We start from the raw sequence: 16525 nt of genomic DNA on the forward strand, positions 1-16525 counted from the left end.
TTTAGTTAAATGTAAGAGTTTAGGGAATACTGTTGCACCGTCTGCATTAATCAGGTTTTGTTTCCTCACTTATTCATTTCAAATGTAACTGGTTTGACCTCGACTTTGCTGAAAGTATGCAATTTTAAGATCATTGCTTGGTATATAATAATCTTATTTTAACAAGATTATAGTAATTAGATAAATTGATTATTTAATCTAAGATGCCGTATGTTCGTACAATTAACGAGGGCCATAGTTCTTTAGTAGTTGTGGCATTAATCAGGCTCTGGGATTAATGTGTCCATACCGCCCCCTGGTGGTGCACATATTGACAATCAAACACTGTGAACAAACAGTACTTTAATTTCGACGCTTTGATTATACTATTTTGAAAAATCGTAATTAAGTGAAATATGAATAATGAAACTGTAGAAATAATATACAACACAGGATAATATCAAAACGGATGAATGAAGCCTTATCAGAAAGGTACTAGCTGTCAAAGACGAAATGAACGGAGATGGGTAACTCTTTTTGCATCGTTTGTCCATACAGGGTTGCCGTAGTTATTTAGGGGGCGTGTGTGCGATCGAAGTCCCGGCCTGAGTTGGAAACCTGACAGTGCAGGACCGACTCTGCTCTCATCGCCAGGCCCGGCTAAAGCTGCGCAGCTCGTACTCCTCCCGCGATCATGGCTGGCAAACGCGCGTTGGTGATTCTGTCTAAAGGCGCAGAGGAGATGGAGACGGTGATCCCGGTGGACGTCATGCGCAGGGCTGGGGTGCGTCTGATGCATTCGATGTTGCACATGTTGCCGTAGTCCAGAAGCTAACCCGATTCAGTCAGCTAGCTGGCTGCATGGCTAACTAGCTAGCTATCTTGAAATCTGCATGCATGCTATCTTCCTGGATGCATGCAATGTAGCTAACGACAGTATAGCTATAATTAACGTAAAAAGTCGCAAAATAAAAGATTATAACACAATGGAACTGAATAAATCGGTAGCTAATTCATAATTCTTTGTGTTTGTTGCAAAATCAGTGTTGCGAGTTTCTGTCTTAGACTGAAGACTTTTAGGTAACAGCGTGACTTTCTACTCATCGCACATACATTAAAATTAGGCCAGATGGTCATGCTTCTGACAGTGATTTACAGTTACACGTCTGTAAATATATGTGTAAGTTAACTAGACAGTCATCAAGTTAACTTGCTGCTTCATGCTTGAATGTTTCATCAGGTAGCCTCTAGCGTTAGCCGGTTGTGCTGCAACACCGCTGCACTCACGTCTTTGCTGACACTGAACAATAATACGAGCTAAATCATCTTCCACAGAAACATGCATACGTGATTCAGTTTTAGCTTTAAACGAATTGCCATGTCTTTATGTTAGTGCGTGAATGAGAAATCTTTCCATTTGAAGTAGCTCTTGACCCCGTCTAGCAGGGAAAGCTCGCCGTTTGTAACTTGAGATACAGGCCATTACAAATGTCAAAGTTTGCTGCCTCCACGGGTGAAATGGTCAGTGCACTAACGATTCACGTACACTAAAGAGCTGTGAAAATATAGGTGTGTCGGGGACTTTCCCCTCATACAGTCAGTTAAACACGGAGTTACTGCTGATGGTGATGGTAACAATACCCATGATGACGTCATGGCCACGCTCCTGCAGATCGCTGTGACGGTGGCAGGATTGACGGGGAAGGAACCAGTGCAGTGCAGCCGTGACGTCATGATCTGCCCGGACTCAAGCCTGGAAGACGCCAGAAAACAGGTCAGAGCTCAGCTGCATCTGATCCCACAGACGGGCGACGGGTGTGCAGGTGCAACCCAGTAAGCGTTTAAACATGCCAGAGTTCATCTTGCCTATCAAACCAGTAAAGAGTGCATCTGCTTTCATCTCGGCTCTCACCTGTGGTGTCCAGACAGAGTTTACCTGTTTGAGTAACGGCTGTAACACTCACAGCAGTTCCCCCGGTGTGGTCCTCTATGGTGAGAACATTGTGTTGTCTGGTTCCTAGGGCCCCTATGATGTGGTGATGTTACCAGGAGGAGCTTTGGGAGCACAGAACCTGTGTGAGGTGAGGTCTGGTGCTGTCTCTCTCAGTAGCAAGTTACACATTGCATTCCGAATCACAGCTGAAAGGATCACCTGTGGGTCTCGTAACCAGCAGTATGTTTTGAGCAAACCAATTTCAGCATGCGTAAGATGGTTTGCTTCTAGAATTCAAGTCAAACGCAAGTCAAATGCTACTCTTAGTGGATTCCGTCCCCCTTTCAGCTGTGTTGGAGTACATTGTTTATTGCACTGTTATGACTTTTTACTGTTGACGGATGCTGTTCCTCTATCTCTGCATCGATTTAAACAAATGTGCAGGTAGGAATGGAAGTGTGAGGCTGGCGTTTAGCAATGGAAGTTTCTTCAGTGTCAGCTGCTTCAGGACTTTCTACCATGTGAAGAAAACTGAAGAAAATCCACAAACGAACATGGCTTCTGAAGGTGCCTGTGTCAGCGTTTCTGTGCTGTTTCTGTCTGTCTGCAGTCCCCCGCTGTGAAGGAGGTGCTGAAGGACCAGGAGGGCAGGAAGGGACTGATCGCAGCTATCTGTGCAGGTACTGATCACTCAGCTCCAACACGCACACACACACACACACACACACCAGGCACTCCTCAGTTTCAGCGCAAACCCACTTTCACTAGCTGCTGTTTGCGCATCTTGAGTTTAAACTCGCCAGCTAGTGGTCACCATGAACAAAAACTGCAGGGGTATTTGTTGCTATCTTGTACATGAACTAGCTAGCCGGCTAGCCAGCTAACTTGTTATTGTGTAGCTATTTAGTTAGTTGTCAGCATTTACCATACATTTTTCTGTCATTTATGTACAGTTAGTGCATGACTGAGCAACCTCTTTCATTTGAAATAGGGGTTGGTCATGTCTGGCTGGGAGGTGGATGACCTCACTGCCTTGTAATGTGAGATACAGGCCACTGTAAAGGTCACTGTAAAGCTTTGCTGCCTTCATGGTTAAAAATGGCCGTTGCGTTGATGATTCATGTACAGTAAAGAGCCCTGTAAATCACCTGCCTCCCCCCAGACTGCTTTCAGTTTAAAGTTTCCTCCCCTTGTTTTTGTGCTATAGTCACGTTAATACCGAATCAGTTTAACTGGATAACTGCTCATCCTAACATGAGTCAGGAAATCGGTGTGCTGTGTGTGTGCAGCTGTGTGTAGCATATCCAAAAAAAAATGTCCCGCAGCGTATTTACTGCGGCAGAAGTGTGCAGGATTGCCAGGATCTGCAGGATGTTGCAGGGCCAGTGCGTTTCCCTCTTGTACCATAATGAAGGTACTTCCTGTTATGGTGGCATCGACAAACATTCCAGTCATTTGCAATCAATGTGCATCACTGTTGTTTCCTGAAATTACAGTAGAGCAATTCTAGGAATATGACTGAACAGCGGCAGTGCTAAATTGCATGACTTGCTGGATATACAGTGTATATCTCTGCATTCTGATGGACTCATCTCCTATACCCTGTCATTCAGACACCACTGTTTTTTTGCATGAATTCCCTGCATCTCTATTTAAATGTAATGCTGTGCCAGCCTAGAAGTTTAGTCTACCCATCCTTTCCCTCCTATTTGCTTTCTTCACCTCTTGGTGATCTGTATGTAATGTGCGTTTTAAAAAGTTGACATGTTTTGTGCACTGAGCTTGATTTAATAAGCCAGGCTTGAATTAGCTTGATCATAGTCCTAAGCAGATCTTGTGAAGCAAACTTTGCTGGAGTCTGACCAGTTTAAGCCAGATAATTCGAACTAATCCAGATTTATTTAAACCACCTTAGTGAATTTAATCGGGAGTTTGATCAGAAATCTCAATGACGGGCATGAGAATTTTAAATGACAAAAACTGAATTTTGACATCAAATGGTAAAATGAAATGGATTATTTCCTCTGCACATGTGAGCAGTGGAACCAGGCGCCCTGGCCTGGGGTTCAGTGCGCTGTAATGTGCCGTGGAAGCCTACATGTGGCCTCTCTCATGCTGGAGGAGAGCACAGGATGGAGGAGAGCACAGGATGGTAGCCAGTGCAAAACCCAGCGAAGGACATCCAGCCCAACCCAGGGAGGGGTGGGTTCCCATGGCGACGCGCCTGCTGTGTGCTAGCGGGACACTGTTGTGTTGGGTCTGTGTGTGTTCCCAGACAGGGACCTTCACACTCCGATTTTACTGTGAGCATGTTTCACCCACAGCATCCAATATAAACACTGAAATATTTAGGCGTTCATAGGAGTGGTAATGTTCAGTGGTTAGGGGGAGCTGCCGATCATTTTAAAACACCATCAAAATTAAAGATGTTAATCCCTAGACTGTGCTGTGAATACCTAGCTTATAGTGGTTAGGTGTCACTTGAATCATAGTGGCTGGCAGGCTGTTGAACATCAGGCCTGCCATCTACAGACTAGTGTCACCTGCTTTTCTCTCCACCCCCCCCGCACTCCAGACAGTGTTAGTACAGTGCGTGAGGGTGGCAGGGTCATGTAACTGAGCAGTCAGCAGAGTGGGGTGCCCTGTTCCCTTCTCTCTGTCTCTCTGTCCTCCCCTGCGGAGCCAACAGTGTGCCCCGCCCTGCCTCAACCCTGAGGACTCGGGCAGGGTGCAGACAGACATACAGACGGGCGGGCCGGCGCCTCCGCAGGGAGAGGGAGATCTGTGGACTGCTCAGGAGCTGTGCCAGGAAGTGCAGTCAATATCTGAATGATCTATATTTATGAACGATGAGTTTATGATCTTTCAGGGGAGCGGCGATGCTGCTGTCTCCCTGTTAATGCGGAAGGGCCTCCGCAGTGTTTTAATCTCTCATCCGTTTGTTTTTAAATACAGCAAGCCGCGTCTGCTACCTATTGGCATGCTCTACAGCGGCTGTGGTTTGTGGTGGTGCTGTCCTGGCATCAGCCTGGCCACACTTTAATTCTCATTTTAATCAGGGTTAAGTGCATCTGGGCCTGCTTTGCCAAACACCGGTAGATGGTGTTATTAAGGTATCATTTAAATTATGTATAGTGTTGAAATCGTTAATGCCACAGTGCTGTTTAATCTCAGGTCAGTGCTGTGAGTATTGATGGTGTGGAGCTGGGAGTGGCTGTTCTCAGGTCAGTGCTGTGAGTATTTGATGGTGTGGAGCAGGGAGTGGCTGTTCTCAGGTCAGTGCTGTGAGTATTTGATGGTGTGGAGCTGGGAGTGGCTGTTCTCAGGTCAGTGCTGTGAGTATTTGATGGTGTGGAGCAGGGAGTGGCTGTTCTCAGGTCAGTGCTGTGTGTACTTTATGACTCTCTAATGTGCATTCCAGGCCCGACGGCCCTGCTGGCCCATGGCATCGGCTTTGGCAGCACAGTCACCACCCACCCTGGTGCCAAGGACAAGATGATGAATGGAGGTAACGCGATTCGCTGGGCTTCTGGCCTCAGCCAATCAGCACTCAGTTATTCCCACGCACATGGAGAGCTTGATCTATAACAGTGTTCTGATTGGGATGGTGGTCACTTTTCAGTGACTGTCAATTAATGCTTACCTTTTTTGAAAATCGGCTGTTTGTATCACTTGAGGGGTCAGCATGTGGGGACTTACAGGAATAGAAGCACACATATTCACACATACTGTGCGATCAATGAGCAAGTGACTGGTATCATTGCTTCTGTATGCCGGCCAGCAGGTGGCGCTGTAGGTTAAGTGCTCTACCTGCATTAGGGTATGCAAGCAGGACTGTGCTGTGTGTATAGAGGGTGGTGTTAGATGTATACACATTGTATGAACACTGGCATAGTTTGTGTTCACCAAACCGAAGCTGGGATGTTGGTTCACCAAATCTAGATTTGGCTCATTGCCGTTAGCTCTGTGCTGTCCCCCTGCTTTCAGGCTGATCCAGGTTGTTTATGTAGCCTTTCATGTGGGTGTCTGTGTGCTTGCAGTAAACCACCAGGGCTGAGTGTAGCTCTGCTCAGGTTTGACTGAGCGCGGGGACAGGGAGGGTTTCAGAGACAGTGCTGTGGTAATGGGTTGGTATCGTGTTCCGTGCAGATCACTATAAGTACACTGAGGCTCGGGTGCAGAAAGACGGACACATCATCACCAGCCGCGGGCCTGGGACCAGCTTTGAGTTCGCCCTGACCATCGTGGAGGAGCTGATGGGGGCAGAGGTCGCTGCCCAGGTCAAAGCTCCACTCATCCTGAAAGACTGAGCCTGGGGCCACAACCTCTGACTCCCCCGCAGCCACGCCTACCCCAGACTGCACGCTGTGTTACACAGGAGAACACAGAGGGGGAGTCTTTTTGCTGTGCTTAGTGAAAGGGTAGAATAGACTGAAGGTGTCACATGACATGCTTTGCTAAAGTGGCTAAGCTCTGGTCTCCCTCTTATTGCACTTATTGTCATGTTATCACTAGACCTGGTGAGAAGTTTAAAGTTCCCCAAAATATTCCATCTGTCCTAAAATCAGTGTGCACTTCAAACAGCAAGGATTTCACTGGTTTGGATTAACGAGACTTGATATGTTCAGTGGAATTTGCACTTAGAAATGCTGACAAACAGTTAATCAGTTAATAAATGTGAGAAAACTTGTCAACTGCCTGTTTCATCTCCATTCCCTGCCCCTGCTGTCTAGCTCTCATGGGTACATCTCACACGTGTTTTAATTCCAGCGCTGTATATGGAATGTTATGCACAGCACAAGTAATCTATAGGTAATAATAATAATAATACACAGGTAATAATACACAAGTAATCTTGATCATCTTAGACTTATTATAATTTTGAGATTAGTGAATGTTTGGCCATGAACTTGTAGTTACTTTTCCATACTGTATGGCCTCAATGTTGGCAATATGCAGTTATATTACTTTCACTCTCTCTGTTTAGAGGAAAGATTTGCCCTTCCAATCTAATGCCCAACCAAGTAAGCCGGGCCAATCATTGCAGTAGTTCCTAATGTTTTACTTTAATTACACTGGGGTCCACTGCTCAGACAGAACTGCCCTTCACATAAGTAGCCTTGTGTTTGAACTACAGTCTAATTGTATGAATTTCGAAATAATCACTTAATTTATAAAAAATAATGAATTAATGGGCTTCTTCTCAGACGCATCCTTAAAATTAAGAACCGTAACTGGGTGCATCCAGTCACGAGCGGAAACCTTTACCAGACACGTTAAATGTGCCTCAAAGAAGGCGAAAAACGCAACCTTGGCCATTTTGCAGTACTGACTTTATACGATTGCAGGCCTACTGTTGCCACAGTAGCAAGGGCTGTCTCTCACAGTCGGCCTCGGGCTGAAATGCGGCAAAAAAAAAACCCATTTTGAAACGGCCAATGAAGAGCTACATTGTGAAATTGACAATGTTTTAGACCAATCGGATCACTACTTTTGACCGCGAACCGTTAAATCAGTTACGCCCATATCCAGACGAACGGAAGGAGTGACAGCAAAGATAACCAATGGAGTGATCGACCTTGTTGGGAGCGTTATCACGGTATTACCCAATGAGAGCATTTTTCGCGGCGAAAGGGCGGGGTATCTACCGCAGCGCGTGGCGAGGGTGTCAAATGTCGAAGCGGTAAGGATAAGAGGAGGAGCTGGCGCGGCGTGCATCGGGAAGTCCCGTTGCTGGGGTTACAGAAAGTCGCCGGGATTTGGCGTTTTTGAGAGGACGCACCACAGGTAAGGGGGCCGCCTCATGTGCAATAACGATATCAATCTGTAGCTCACAAGCTAACTTGCATGCTCAATTATGACATTTTTAGTCAGCAGTACCTGTGCAGATGGCACATCGTTTGCGGCAGAAGCATGCCAGCAAGCAGTCTATTTTTTCTTGATGCGAAACCTTTATTTTTAGCGCTATGTAAGACTACACAGACGCATACCTCGCGATCTAAGGCTAACTGTATCCCACTGGGCTTCATCAGGTGTGTGTGCGTAATGCGCTATGAATTAGCCCAAACCTGCCGCATTGGATACTTGCCTAGCTGGGCTGAGGTTTGGTAATTGGTGCGTGCTGGTGCAGCTGTAGGTAGATGATCAGTTACAAGAGAACGTGTAGCTATTGCGCATAACGTTGGCTCTGCAAAGTTTTAAAGCTGTGCTGCTATACTGCATGGCGGAGCGGTATTTTTGTGTCATCTTAGCTTGGCCATTGAGCCACGTTGATCTGAAGCTTAGCCATTTAGCGAGCTCACTGACTGCGATTACCGGTCTGCTCCATCTCGCCATCGTCAGTGCAGCAGCGCGTTTCTCGGCTCTGACGGTCTACAGACTCTATGCCGTTTATTTGTTTAATCATTACTGTTATTAGCAGTAGTATTTGCACTGCGTCTGAGTCGTTACCTGGCAGTCTAACTTGCTGACGGTTGCTGTACCCGTGCAATTTGCTCGCTCTGAGAGAGGGCTCCGCCGCAGTCAGCCTCCATCATATTTCATCCGAGCGCTGACTTTTCGGCGTGATTATGACCTCAGGGAAGGCTCTTGAAGTGCAATCACATATTTTCGAAGCACATTTAATTATTCAGCATGCTGCAGTGGAACGCGGTGGGGCGGGCAGCCGGTGTCCTTTTCTGCTGTGGCTCGCAGTCTGGTTGGATCATTTTCATTAAAATAAACCAAGGACGCCCCCCCCTCCTCGTGGCAGCGCTGCGACGCTGCAAGGGATTGGCGCGAGGCATTCTGGAAAGCGGCGAAAGTCCGTGGCAGAGTTGCATGCTGGTCGAAACTCAGTGCATCATAATACACAACCAGAGAGGGTCGGTGTCCTGCGTTGTCCTGGTTTCACATCTGTGCAGGTGAAGGCTCAACTATTACATTGCTATTACAGTGGTTGGAAGAGGGTCCTCAAGATTAAGCAACATTTAAGAAGTATTTTTTTTTCATGTCTATCTAACATTCAATGAACAGGAAATTCAATACACTGCCGTGTATTGAGTTTGGGGAAGAGAGGCCTCATGGGCAGGTGTGTTTGTGAATGCTGTCATCACAGTTTTGGTGGAACGCGTCCTCGTAAGAGGGAAGAAGGTGATTGAGTTTAGGCTGAACTGAAGCCTGCTGTTTCTGCAGCGGCACCAGCGGATTACAGCGCTGTAACTCTGTCCATGCGGCAGAACGTCCCGCAGCCCTGGGGGCCTGTTTTCGCTTGCTTCGTGAAAATGTTCCCTCTGATTTATAAACTGTGATGGTGGAGTGTGCGGCTCTGCAGAAAGGATGGGTCAGTGCTGGCGTGTTTCACATCTGAAAGGTCAGGAGTGCCTCCGCTGTCTGTCTGCTGCACTCCTCTGTGACGTGCACTTCCATCTGCGTTGCGTCTCTTAACTTCAGTCTTCAGCAGCAGCTGAATTTAATGGCACGGGTCGCACGCGTTGGTATACGTTTCTTTTTGATCGTGTACTTTGCAGCGTGTTTTGTTTCACGTTTCTCATTTTTATTTGAGGGCTGTTTAAGGAGTGTTCGTTAACGGCTCATATATTTGGGTCTCACAAAAGATTTCTGTTCAGTCAGGAAGTGGACTCTGCTGTATTGGTTCCCCGCACGCCTGGTGAGTTTGTTTTCTTTGTGAATGGGAAGGATAGGAAGCTGTGATGGGTGCGGGGGCCAGGGCAGCCTGCAGCAGAGCTGAGAACGCTGCCGATCTTGGCAGAGTGTGCAAGCAGACCATCGCAGTCATTTAAAACGAACCGTCAGATGGATCCAGAAACGCAGCTCGAACAGAGAAGCAGCGTCCGGTGCTCCCTTGCACCACCGGTGTATGGTGCCTGCCTGTACAGCTGTGGCTTCACGCCAGAGTATTCATCACAGATGGTGCAGAAGGGTGGAGATTCACTGCTGCATAATTGGTAAATTAATTCATCGGTAAATTAGTATAATTGATAAAATTCCAGTTTGAACCTTGATAAAAAGGTTCTATGGGACCACAGTGAGTTGGGGTGGTGGCGTACTAAGGACCCGTTTGAAAGATGGGTCAGTGTACCCACGGCAGTGTCCATGTTACTGTGCTGGGGTGTTGGTTTTCGGCTTGGTTCAGAAGGAAGACTGCCCCCTACTGGCCCACCAACAGCACGTCCAGCAGCAGTTTTGGCGTTCACAGGAAGAGTCTCTGCCAAATGCTAACCAAGCCCAGCCCCGCCCCGGTCAGCCTGAGCCAGCAGGCAGGTGGAGGCCTCAGTGTTCTGTGGCTGCTGGTGAACTTGCAGCCACCTGTATAGTCAAAATAAGCTTAATAGAATATCTCCCCACTGCTGGTGTACATAATGTGTATTAAAGTAGCACTATGCAATGCAAATGTACTGTGGCCAATCACCTGCCAAGTGTTTTACCTTAAAGTGTTTTAAAGCACCACAATGTGAGTGTACTCCTAGGGGAATCTTTTCCTTTGAAACATTAAATAAAACAATGAATGGCTGTCTCAAACAATCTGTCAGATCACAAACAAGAAAGGACTCAGTGAAAGAAACCCAAACGGTGTGACCCAGTGTTCTGTGGATCCTGGCAGGACCTCTAATCGGGCCTTTATAGAGCGTTTGTTTGTGCTGGTAAGGAGCATTTTCCTGCAGAGTGAAGGGACTGAGGCCCGGGGTGGGGTGCTCTCCGGGGCCCATTTTGGTAGATTCCTTGGGTTGGGGTGTTGAAATGAGGTGCAGGCCTTTTGGACTGCAGAAGCAGGGTGTTGGGGTGTGGTGGATTGTTTGGGGTGGGGTGTTGGGGTATGGTGGATTGCTTGTTGTGGGGTGTTGGGGTATGGTGGATTGCTTGTTGTGGGGTGTTGGGGTATGGTGGATTGCTTGGGGTGGGGTGTTGGGGTGTGGTGGATTGTTTGGGGTGGGGTGTTGAGGTATGGTGGATTGTTTGGGGTGGGGTGTTGGGGTGTGGTGGGGTGTTGGGGTGTGGTGGATTGTTTGGGGTGGGGTGTTGGGGTGTGGTGGATTGTTTGGGGTGGGGTGTTGGGGTGTGGTGGATTGCTTGGGGTGGGGTGTTGGGGTATGGTGGATTGCTTGGGGTGGGGTGTTGGGGTGTGGTGGATTGCTTGGGGTGGGGTGTTGGGGTACGGTTTACAGCTCGGGTTGGTTGTTGCCGGTGAGAGCTGCAGACGGGCCCGCTGGTGCGGACCATGACCCCCCCCTTGCGCTGGTTTGCTGCAGAGTGGGCAGGAAGGCACAGCTCTGTGCATGTGTGTCTTCAGATGACCCGCAGACGTGCGTGAAGACACACCCTCAGTGCGCTGTTTCTGTATCTGTCTTCCTTCTGTGGTTTTCACATGTTTAGAGGCTCTGATGTCAGCCTTTGCTCTGTGACTCAGAGCTGGACTGCACCGCGGCTAAATTTGTAAAGGTGTGAATTTGAGTTTGCTTAAATGTTGCTCGCTGATGTTGGCTGATTAGAAAGACGTTTCAGTTTTCCTCTGATTGGAAATGATAAGCCCAGACTAATTACATTACTGCATTAGTAAGCAGTTCTTCACTTTCCTGCCTAGAAGGATGGTGGTTTTCCTCTCTTAGCAAGAGTTGAAAAGGCAGCTGAACGCTTATGTTGTGTAGATTCTCACCTGTAAACTGACACAGTTATGAGTAGAAGTGTGAACTGGTATATTAACCCTTCCTCAGAGGCTCCCTGTCTACAGCATTATCAGAGATGCAGTGAATTTACAGTACAGCACCTGTTCGGTTTTTTTAAGGTAAATTTAACCTGTTTAATAAAAACGTTGAATAAGCAAGAAGCCATCTGATCTCTCAAAGTAACTGTAGTATGGCCCTATATAACTGACGTAATTAACTAGTCATCAGCTGGCACTTCCATTAAAAAAGGTAACTCCTAGCTCAGGTCATAGTTCAGCCTGCAGGTAAGGCCAGACCCAGGCTGGATGAACAGAGTCTGAGACGGGGAGCCTTCAGAAGGATACCACAGGGAGTGGCTGCTGTCCCAGGAACAGTCTAAAGAAGTGAGTCTTCAGGAGGCAACAGAGAGAGGTTAGTAACTCTACTGCTCCAGGTACAGTCTGAAGCGGTCAAGGTGATGGAAGGAGGTTAGTGACTGCTGACCCAGCTCAGGGGAGGCAACCTACCATTCAGGGACCTGGGGAGAGAATGGAGAGTGCCTCCTTGTGGAGGGACAGGGAGGTGACCAGGGCTAAACGGACGACACGGCTGTTGTTGTGTCCGTGCATCTGCACCTGTCTGTAGCTGACTCTGGCCTGTCGGAGCAGAAGACCCTGTGGAACATGCAGGGCAGGCAGCCATTACTGAAATCGTCGTAGTACCCAACCACTATCTTACACTGAGGCAGCATTTTTCAGGACAGATCTCAGATCAGATTGATCCCCTCAGCTGGACGGCGTGCCGGGTTTATTCTGGGAGTGGTTACTGCAGGGGTCTGACTGTTGCGGCCTCTCGGAGGCAGTCCTGGTGCCTCTGGTGGGAGGGGTTAATGAGAGAGAGGCTGAACTCTGTCATCTCCTGCAACGCTCCTCTTGATCACATTCATTAGCGTATCTGCGTGGCTCGAACGATCGTATAATCAGCCACAAACAGTTCCCACAAACAGAATCTGTCCAAGTCTATTTCTGTGTGTGAGTACGGAAGCCTTCCCACAGCCTCTCTCCTGCAGTGTGTGGTGAGAGAGGCTGTGCTGGAGTGTGTCTTGGGCTCTGTGCTGTGTTACTGCGGGGGCCCAGATGGCTTAGGGCCTGGCAGTGGGAGAGCTCCGTTTGTATGTCTGTTCCTGCCGGGGACGCTGGGTGCTTCCTGCCGCCCACGAAAACTGATCTGGTATCATAATCCTAACCCTCAGCCATTACATGAAAGAAGGTGAAACCCCTACCTACCTTACCATATCCTAACCTAATCCTAACCCTCAATTTTTATGTGGAAAAAGATGAAATTCCTACTCTACCCTAATCTAAACCATCAACCCTTATGTGAAAAAAGGTGAAACTGATCAGGGATCAGTACTGATGGGGGCGGGAGGACTCTGAATCTGTGACCCACAGCATCATTCAGATCTGATTTTAGGAAGGAACTTTGCTTTAAATGACCACGCAGTAAGCGTGCTTAAAAGTGTCTTAAACGTAGCGTGGAAAGGAAATACAGGGCTGCTGTGTGGGAGGACTGATGCATTTCCACCAGCCGATGCGGCGATGCGGTGACACCTACAGTATGTCTGCAGGGTCTGCCGTGATGTTAGACCATATGCGTGTAAAAGGAGCATGAACGTTTCTGCTGAAAGTGTTGTGTGTTTGTGTGATGGGGGCGGCCTCGCCGTCAGCTGTCTGAGGTGAATATGCGACGGGGACTGTGTTACTGAGACTGATTAATATGCTCTCCATGGCGGCGGCTGGATTACTGAAGTTGATGAATATGTGCGTATAGACTGCCTTCTGCTCAGAGACACTGCTCCAGGCCTCCCGCCATTGGATGGCACGTCAGTGACAGCTTAATGGCCATTGGTTGACGATCCTCCTCCACAGCACTGCACAAAGACAGGCAGTCCTGTGTGTTCACAATCACTGTGTTCTGTGCACGCTTTCACGAGGGACACTTTCACAAATCGCCATGCTGCTCTGTGGGTCTCCCTGATTGTCAGGTAGACCGGTCTGAAGCTGTTTCGATCTCGAGGGCTTGGTTTGGATTGCCCTGGCGGTCCCCGTTTGGGCCTGTGTTTGGGGTTTGTGCTTTGGCGATAGAGGCTGGTAGAGGCCACAGTATCATATGAAGTGCACGGTGACCTGTGGGACCATAGACTCCCCACACAAGGTGCTTGTTAGGGATTTGAGCCTTTTTGCCTGCTGTGAGTGTTGCGATGCCTTGGTTTACCCGCTGTGTTCTCGCCCTGTGGGAGAGATCGAACCTGGTGCCGAGCTGCAGCCTCCATGATGCTCTCAGCCCCTTTCGTCTGGGGAAGGGTGTGGGTCACCTCGTCTCACATCAGTAGGTTACACAGTAACTCCCTGGAGGCTTTTGGTCGGGGGTGCTGTACCTGTGAGAGGAGGGGAACCCCTGAAGCCTGCAGACACAGCTCTGGAATGGGCTCTGTGTCGTATCCAGACACTCCCAGAACTCCCAGCACACTGATAAAGGACCCGATAGGCAGGGGCAGAAATGTAGTGTAGTGATAAGGAGCAGGACTTGTAGCCAAAAGGTTGCTGGTTCGATTCCCTGCTGGGGCACTGCTGCTGTACCCTTGGGCCAGGTACTTAACGCAGAATTGCCTCAGTATATTTCCACCTGTGTAAGTGGATAACATTGTAAGTCGCTCTGGATAAGAGCGTCTGCTAAATGACAGTAACGTAATGAAATGTAACTCACACCCTGCCAGCCTCATGGCAGCCGTGTGGCAGAGCGGTTTGGAGGCAGATGCTGCTGCTGGACTCTGGAACAGAGTGCCGCAGTAGATTCCCGTTACAGCACGTGAGCCACCTGACGTGAAGGTGTTTGCTGATCCCATAATGTGATGCATGTGATTTGGTATGCAGTGTTTTCAATGGATGCAATCGGCACACACAGATTTATACAGAAAGTCTCAGTAACTCAGCAGCCTCTGCTGTTTGGATTCTTTTCCACATGCGCACTCTCTGTGCTCTTAACCTGGCCTAACTGGCCCACTTCTTAAATAGGCCATTAATCAAGAGAAAGGGACTTTGTCATGAATGCGATGGTTCGGTTCGCACAGCTGAGACCCGGCTAAGCATCACCCCCCTCAGGACTCCGCAGGGGTGCTCAGTTGCACCACGGCAGTGAGATTCCCTGACGCCTTCGCAGGCGCAGTGAGGGCCTGCATGCTCACGCTGCCCCCCCGGTCTGTGTGTTCTGAGCTCCCTGTGGCTGATCTCTCACTGGAAGAAGTGCTGCCGTGGGGCCAGGCTGCTTGGCGTGGGCCGTGTGCCCGTCCTGATTTGGCAGGTGCCAGGCGGGGTGGGGCACCGGTGGGATTAATGGGTTGTTGTTAAAGTGCCTGGCTGGCACAGAGGCGGGCACGAGCTGGGCAGCTGAGAGGCGCTGGAGAGACCCGCTCACCCGCCTGACCCCCAGCACGGCCGCCTGATCCCCAGCACGGCCACGGGCTCTGCTACACGGGGTTAACACAGCGTCACCTTCAGAGGATCATGGGAAGGGAGGGGCGGGGAAATGATCTGTAGGAGTGTGAGTGTGAGTGTGAGTGTGAGTGTGAGTGTGAGTGTGAGTGTGAGTGTGAGTGTGAGTGTGCGTGTGCGTGTGCGTGTGCGTGTGCGTGTGCGTGTGCGTGTGCGTGTGCGTGTGCGTGTGCGTGTGCGTGTGCGTGTGCGTGTGCGTGTGCGTGTGCGTGTGCGTGTGCGTGTGCGTGTGCGTGTGCGTGTGCGTGTGCGTGTGACTGACTGTGTGCGTGTGACTGACTGTGTGCGTGTGACTGACTGTGTGCGTGTGTGCGTGAGTGAGTGAGGAAAGAGTATCAGCTCGCTGCCCGTGAGCCAGTTCAGGTTCCTCGCAGAATCATTTATGAGATTAATTTTAATGTGGCTGATTTGTGAGAGCTGCAGTCAGCGGCTGCACCTGCTGGTGCGGTGAGGTTCAGTCGGCTGCTCGCCGGCGTCGTTAGCTGCTCTGGGCGTGATCACGGCAGGCCTGTCTGAAAGCGAGCCCTTCCTGTCAGCGGCTAACTCTGAACCCCAGCACAGTCCGTCACAGGACGTTACTGTTTTACTGAAGCTCCAAACGAAGATTCGGGAGGAGAATTTTCACAGGCGCTACACAATTAACCAAACCTCGGCAGAATGGTCCTGTCTACAGCTATAAAAATCCCTCTCATCACTTCCTTTATTCCTCAGCTGTTCACGGCGTCCCTCCTCCTCCCCATCTCCCCTTTCTTTCCCTGCTAATGATGTGCACACGGGGGGTTAATGATCTTGGCCCACGGATCAGGTGTGATCCCTTCGTCAAACTCCAAGGCAAATAAAAGCACCGCTGTAACCACATCAAGCACAGCCTTCACACTATGACTATGGAAAATCATATAGACTGAATATCTTTTACTGGCTGATTAATCGCAGTGATGAGAAAGTCAAGACGGTTCATTTGAGAGTGGTTTTCCTTCATAAGTGTCACCTCAGGTGGGGGGTCAGCAGATGTCAACTGTCTCATTATAGCTCCACCCATGTAAATGTGTCACTTCCTGTGTGAGAGATAATCGTTACTGTAAAGACTGTGGGAGGAGGGGCCTCTGAGATGCGAAACGAAGCAGCCAATCATGCGATCCTGCAGGATTGAGGTCACAGAGAGGGGGAGGGACCCGAGAGAGGAATGCTCCATGCCTCAGGCTTGGACCTGGCAGTGAGCCATACTCTTACACATCAGTGAAGAGATGCAGGCAAACACAGATGTCAGATGTAAATGCCTCGTCTTTTATATTTGTGTGCTGTATGGCTATAGATGAGGTGAGCTGAAGGAGCAGCTGATTAACGTGTGCATTAAGCTGCCGTCCTCCCATCGATCTGCGTGAGGGATCGCCGCTTCTGAGCGGCCCGTGCAGACGGCAGGC

At 49.1% G+C, this 16525-nt stretch overlaps 2 protein-coding genes across 3 annotated transcripts in view; both read left to right on the forward strand.

Moving 5' to 3' along the window:
- The first annotated feature begins 571 nt into the window (after nucleotides 1-571).
- park7 (parkinson protein 7) lies at nucleotides 572-6606 on the forward strand. Its single transcript, XM_036531624.1, has 6 exons — nucleotides 572-763; nucleotides 1652-1753; nucleotides 2001-2060; nucleotides 2523-2592; nucleotides 5334-5420; nucleotides 6062-6606. Exons 1-6 carry the CDS (start codon nucleotides 674-676, stop codon nucleotides 6220-6222), a joined length of 570 nt encoding a protein of 189 aa, XP_036387517.1. The 5' UTR covers nucleotides 572-673; the 3' UTR covers nucleotides 6223-6606.
- A 1001-nt stretch (nucleotides 6607-7607) lies between these two features.
- The window catches only part of kcnab2a (potassium voltage-gated channel, shaker-related subfamily, beta member 2 a), a 61220-nt gene continuing 52302 nt past the window's right edge, over nucleotides 7608-16525 (forward strand). For both annotated transcript variants that reach the window (XM_036531609.1, XM_036531610.1), the window contains exon 1: nucleotides 7608-7699. The gene's annotated coding sequence lies outside the window, so the exon portion shown is untranslated. The remainder of the gene's footprint in view (nucleotides 7700-16525) is intronic.

Source organism: Megalops cyprinoides, chromosome 6 (genome assembly GCF_013368585.1).
Source record: "Megalops cyprinoides isolate fMegCyp1 chromosome 6, fMegCyp1.pri, whole genome shotgun sequence".
Lineage (NCBI taxonomy): Eukaryota > Metazoa > Chordata > Actinopteri > Elopiformes > Megalopidae > Megalops > Megalops cyprinoides.

Coding starts and splice junctions, on each gene's coding strand:
- park7 (XM_036531624.1), top strand. CDS start 674: ATGGCTGGCAAACGCGCGTTGGTGATTCTGTCTAAAGGCGCAGAGGAG. Junction 764..1,651: donor ACGTCATGCGCAGGGCTGGG/GTGCGTCTGATG, acceptor ACGCTCCTGCAG/ATCGCTGTGACGGTGGCAGG. Junction 5,421..6,061: donor GGACAAGATGATGAATGGAG/GTAACGCGATTC, acceptor TGTTCCGTGCAG/ATCACTATAAGTACACTGAG.